The sequence below is a fragment of the Ovis canadensis genome, chromosome X (assembly GCF_042477335.2).
Source record: "Ovis canadensis isolate MfBH-ARS-UI-01 breed Bighorn chromosome X, ARS-UI_OviCan_v2, whole genome shotgun sequence".
Lineage (NCBI taxonomy): Eukaryota > Metazoa > Chordata > Mammalia > Artiodactyla > Bovidae > Ovis > Ovis canadensis.
In genome coordinates this window covers 118,999,534-119,005,533 of record NC_091727.1, presented here as the reverse complement: position 1 = coordinate 119,005,533, position 6,000 = coordinate 118,999,534, and the positions used below count along the sequence as shown (strand labels likewise).

Sequence of the window (6,000 nt, the reverse complement as noted above, 5' to 3'; positions counted from 1 at the left end):
GAAAACTCACACTGGACTCTGTCTTGTACACACTCCCACATTTGGGCAGTTGTTAACTATGTACAAATGGTTGAATCCATTCTGCCTCTAAAGAGAACTGAAAATATGTGGCCAGTTACTGTGACTTAAGACTACAGACATAGAGGTAGAGAACAAATGGGGGAAAGGGGTAGGGTTGGAGGAATTGGGAGATTGAGATTAACACATACACTATTGATACTATGTATAAAATAGATAACTGACAAGAACCTGTTGTATAGCACAGGGAACTCTACTTAATGCACTGTGGTGAGCTGAATGCAAAGGCAGTCCAAAAAACAGGAGACATATGTATACATATAGCTGAGTCACTTTGCTATACAGTAGAAACTAACACATTATGAAGCAACCATACCCTAATGAAAACTAATTAGAAAAAAGAAAAATCCTGCCAAGACAATCTTTCAAATTCAAACTAGGCCTCTCCTAACATTCAAAAGTACCACTGATGGGAAAATGGTTTTCTTTGTTATGATTAACTCAAGACAAAGGTAGTGACAGGGTACTGCCAATTACCCACTGGTTAAGAACTTTGGTGATACTCGTTGGTCTGAAATAGCTCAACATTTTTGGTTCAGATTTAACCTGGTCATTTGCAGATGAAGTAGGAAAAATCATACACATGGCCCTAACATAATGATCAAACAATAACCTACAAAAACTTTTTCTTTATACTCCTTGGTTGAGAACAAATCTCTTAGGTTATTTTACACAATCTCTTCTTGTTAGACAAGATGGATCTTCTCGAAGAGCAGGAAAACTGACCTCAGAAATTCCATTGCTCTTGTGGTTTAGACATATTAACCTGTAGGGATGGGGAGAGGCCAATGAGCATCTTCTACAAACTATTTTAAGTGAAAGTTGCTCAGTCCTGTCTGACTCTTTGCGACCCCATGGACTACACAGTCCATGGAATTCTCCAGGCCAGAATACTGGAGTGGGTACCTTTTCCCTTCTCCAGGGGATCTTGTCAACCCAGGAATCGAACCCAGGTCTCCCGTATTGCAGACTATTTTGGGTTGGCCAAAAACTTCATTTGGGTTTTTCTGTAAGATGGGTATAAAAAACTGAATGAACTTTTTGGTTAACCCAATAACTCCTCAAAAACAACCAACAAGGAGTTTTCACCAATGAAGCTGGACCTGGTCAAATTCTTTTTTCCTTGAATGAAAGATACTAGTATTAAGTAATCCAAGCTGTTCAGTACTCTTAAGTTCTAATCATTTAGATCTTGGCACACTAAAAAAAAAAAAGATATTTAATAAAAGTCAGTCAAATCAGACAATAATTGAATATCTCACACCAAAATGACATCAAATGTTTTTTATTGAACAAAAAAGATAGAACATGGAAGTTGAATTCACTGAGCAAAAGCAGCTCACCAGGTGAAGCTGCTATATTGTGTGCTAAATAATCTTATGAACTGAGTATACAGAATACATATAATATGTAAGTTATCTCAACAGCAAAGGAGAAGGTGTAGATTACAGTTTTGGAGGGAAAAATCTGGTCAAATGACAAATTTAGTTGCTCAAAATTTCTAGCCCTTGTCCACCTAAATTCAGTATGATTCTACATATGTGCATTCAGTATGTGCATACTGAATTCCCATTTTAACTGAAGCTGCTTTTGGGAAGAAATTTAAAAGTATTTATTTTTTCGCATTAATTTGACATTCTAGTCAATTTTTAAAAATTTCCTTTTTGACATATATGTGTGCATGTATTTATACACACCTAAAAACCCCCAAACCCTTGTTTACAAGTTGAGGGGTCATGCTGTTTCTTTTTTATTAAGATTGGTGAATTTCAATGATTATTTCTCCTGTGCATCTAAGAAATTGGATGTGTTTTCAATGCACCCCCACAGACAGGAGGGCTGACAGATATGTCAAAAATACTTTATGGAAAGAGGCAGGTAGCTCATGCGAGTTGGCAACCTTTTGTCTGGTGTCTCCTGTTGGAACTGGCTGTCTCCCTCTAACATCTCACAGTCAAAGATGAAAGGAAAACTTTTTACTTTGAAGCCTAGTTAGCACAGTTGCACATTTACTATAATCCACCTTTTAACTTGGTTTATTGGGCTTTTCTAATGTAAGATGACAAACACCTTACATCCAGTACACAGCATCAAAAAGTACTGAAGAAACATCTTATAGACAATACTTTTTTTTCTTGTATGTTAAATATCAGCTTCTATGGGATACATTTCCAGAATGGTTTGTTACCACTTTATAAACACTCGAAGCCAAACAAACAGCACGAAGAACATCAATGTCTTTTTTCCAATATTTGTATCAATTACTGGAGGATAATCCTAACATACACTACTTAAGGAGAGGGGGCAAAAGAAGAGAATTCATGACACACTGCAAAGATAGGACTACAGCATCTTAGTTGCAGGGACGATTTTACGGTGCAGAAAGAGGGGACTCTCTAGAAGGTGATGGTGTGGTTTCTTCAGGTGGAAAAACCGTGAGTGTGCAAGCTCGGATGCCACCCAGGGATTCTGGGAGATCAAACACCTTATGCCATTCATCTTTATCTGGATCATATTTCTGCACGATCTCTACCATACAACGATTATTCCACGAATACCCACCAACCACGTAGATTTTATTTTCAAAGACAGCGACCCCAACATCACTCTGCCCTCTTAACATAGCAGCAATTGGGGTCCACTGGTCAAGGATCGGTGAGTAGTATTCACAGCTTAGGACATCGTCATAATCACTGGTTCCTCTGAAGTGATTGCCGCCGATGACATAGAGCCTTTCTCCCACAGTGCACATGCAATGCAGACCTCTGACAGTGGTCATCGGCGCCTTCTGGATCCATTTGTCAGTATCAGGGTCAAAGCACATGAGCTCCTTTTGGAAAGTGTCATGAGTAATTCCTCCTGAAGAATGAAAATTATAGGTGGGAGGTAAACAGATTAATATGAAAATGCAAAAGTTAATAGAAGGCTCTCTGTCACAGATGATTCACTTTTAGCCACATATTATGACATTTTAGAGTTTATCAAGTGTGTTCTTATACATGTCTGCCTGCTATAACTACTTTCTCTGGATTAAAAATAAAGAAAATAATATTATCATCTCCTTAAAGAACAAAAGTGTAGCTTATATTATTATAATGACTTTCTCAAACAGAGACCCAAGGAATTTAAGAGGCTTTACAGAACAAAAATATATTTTGGCTACTTTTTGAGTTGAGTTTACAGTAAATCCCAACTACAAAGCATCATTCACTCCTGCTGCTCTTTAAATGCTAGGTGTTCCCTTCCTCATTTGTCAAATAAGAATGGACGCTCTAGCTCTCGAGTTAGGATTTTGATTATGAATCGAAATAAATAACAATGCTTTGGAAAAGTCGAAAGTGTTATGCAACTATACAGGCTTATACGAATATTCAGAACTGTTTTTGTAGATCTTAGGGTGAGGATGGGTAATGTCCTCTCTTAAAAAGTTAAAGAATTAGAATGCTGAATATACCTGGAATTTTGTATGTACAGTGATTCGTTGCTGATCTATTGAGTCCATATCATCTATAAAACATATTTTTAGATCATATTTCAATCAGTCTGTACAATGAAAATATCAAACTATGTGTTCTGCAGCTTAGGGAGAAAACTAAACTAAGCTTCAGCCACATCATTCAAAACTCTACTATCTGGGGGCCAGATGGCCATCACTAGGTAGTTGGGTTTTTTTTTTTCTGCTTTTCTATGTTTTTTTCTGTACTTCACTGAGTTCCCAGCAAGCAAAACAGTGCTCTTTGGTTTGAAAATCAGCTGTGGTTTCCAGCCTACTCTTGACTGGGAAGGTCATTTGTACAATATATGCTAGTTATGCCAAATCACCACTAGAACAATTCGAATGTCATTTTTTCCCACCAGAGGACTTGCAGCTCTCATTATAATAGCATAGCAGCCACACACAGAAAATAGGTAGATGGTGTAAATCATTGATTAGCGGAACATATGATTTCCTAGAAAGCTCTTTCAATATAAGGTGTCCCATAGTTTGCTCATAAATTTCACATCAGAAACCTGCCAATCACACACTAAAGGTCTTTCACTGATCCTTCTTGATTACAGATTTCATTAAGGCAGCGTTCAGAGACTCAGACCACAAACATCACCTTAATGCCTTGGTTCTCTAATAATGTAGCTGCTGGCTTGGCACTGGCCGACCTTCAAAAGAGGGAAAATTGTCAGAGGTAGACTCTGTCAGGGCCAAGTGGCAAGAACCTAACAGAGTCAAGTCTAAATACTGGAAGTGAATGTTACATTAAAATAGGACTCTTTTCTACATTCTACATAAGGATGATTTGAACACTAACAGTTTGTGCTACTGTGACACTGAGCCAACTGTAGTCTTTTCAGAATTTTTTATTAGAAAAATACATGTGAATGTGGCCAAAATACAGGTAATCAGCACAGAATTATTTCTGCAATGACACCACAGTAGAACCTACTATAATACTCAGGACAAGAGAAACATGTTATGGGTTGCACTAAATTAAGTCTTCCCTTGTGGCTCAGTCAGTAAAGCGTCTGCCTGCAATGCGGGAGACCTGGGTTCAATTCCTGGGTCGGGAAGATCCCCTGGAGAAGGAAATGGCAACCCACTCCAGTATTTTTGCCTGGAGAATTCCATGGACAGAGGAGCCTGGTGGGCTATAGTCCATGGGGTCGCAAAGAGTCAGACACGACTAAGTGACTAACACAAATGAGAGAATGAACATTATTATGCATTATATGTATATTGGAAGCAAGTTTTATGCACGGTAGAGCTTACATGTTATATAATGATATATTTCCTCATGGAGTTTAGCTAAATTCTAAATAGAAATGAATTAATGGTTGTTATAGAGACTATGAATGGTGGTTATTAGAGTATTAGACTATGGACTAAGGGGCCTGAAAGGCAAGTTGGAGAAGCTTAAAGCTTTCCAATTTCTTCTAAGTATTACAGTAGGATTGGTTGGCTGCTAGTCTTATAAACTTATAAAATACCAAAGGCATTTACATACAAATGTACACAAAAATACATTCTAAAACCTACAATTATATTTTGATTATCCATTTCCCGGATTATTAACACTATATGGAAAGATGGCAACATAGCTAAAAATCTATGTATTATATGGATTGCATTTGCAATTATTTACCTGATATATACATTACGCCTCCATACACAGTTCCAGCATGGCCATAGTGGGGCTCACTCATTTTGGCAACGTAGGTCCATTCGTTTGTTCTTGGATTGTAACATTCTACTGTAGCTATTGTTTAAAAAATAACAAAGAAGAATGAATAGATTTTAAAATATGATTTATAATTTCAAATTTAGCAATGAATTATTTTTCCCTTAGGTGGAACAATAATAATATTCTCATAACTGAAATATTTCTATTTAGGTATGAGATATTCTTGGGGGTCAAATATTAATTATTGAGATTTTGCAATTAATATGAATTGTTAATATATTGAGACATGTTACATCAGACTAGCTATTTAATGTAATAATATAACACACTTCTGTCACTATAGAAATCACTAGACTTTCTTTTCTTCTAGGATCTTTTTACATCTTTATAATTTGATACTTCTCCCATTTCTTTGCTCTAAATATGTGGGAAGAAAAGATGAACAAAATCATAAGGAAGAAAAACACTTTGATTCTATATGATACACCATATAGGAAATAAAGGTTAACAGATATGAAGCAAAAGTTTAAGTTGATAATGAAATTATGCACACTGCCTGGTGTATGTTTTGATGCCTATTGCTCATTTCATATCAAGACTACAAAATTGACACTGACAATAATTTTTCAGTATTTATACATTAAAGCCAATAGTTTACCACTGCAGCCAGTACTGCTCTTAACTTGAAGATTACTGGCAGCATAATAAAATTTTTATTAGGGGTACTTCCTCTCAGCAATAAATTTTC

At 36.5% G+C, this 6,000-nt stretch overlaps 1 protein-coding gene across 11 annotated transcripts in view; it reads right to left on the bottom strand.

Moving 5' to 3' along the window:
- Positions 1 to 1,347: 1,347 nt before the first annotated feature.
- Positions 1,348 to 6,000, bottom strand: part of KLHL13 (kelch like family member 13) — a 200,171-nt gene continuing 195,518 nt past the window's right edge. For all 11 annotated transcript variants that reach the window (XM_070292133.1, XM_070292124.1, XM_070292130.1 and 8 more), the window contains 2 exons: positions 5,214 to 5,327; positions 1,348 to 2,937 (listed from right to left, as the gene is read on the bottom strand). In XM_070292133.1, coding sequence (XP_070148234.1) covers positions 2,450 to 2,937; positions 5,214 to 5,327 — 602 coding nt within the window. In that variant the 3' untranslated portion in view covers positions 1,348 to 2,449. The remainder of the gene's footprint in view (positions 2,938 to 5,213; positions 5,328 to 6,000) is intronic.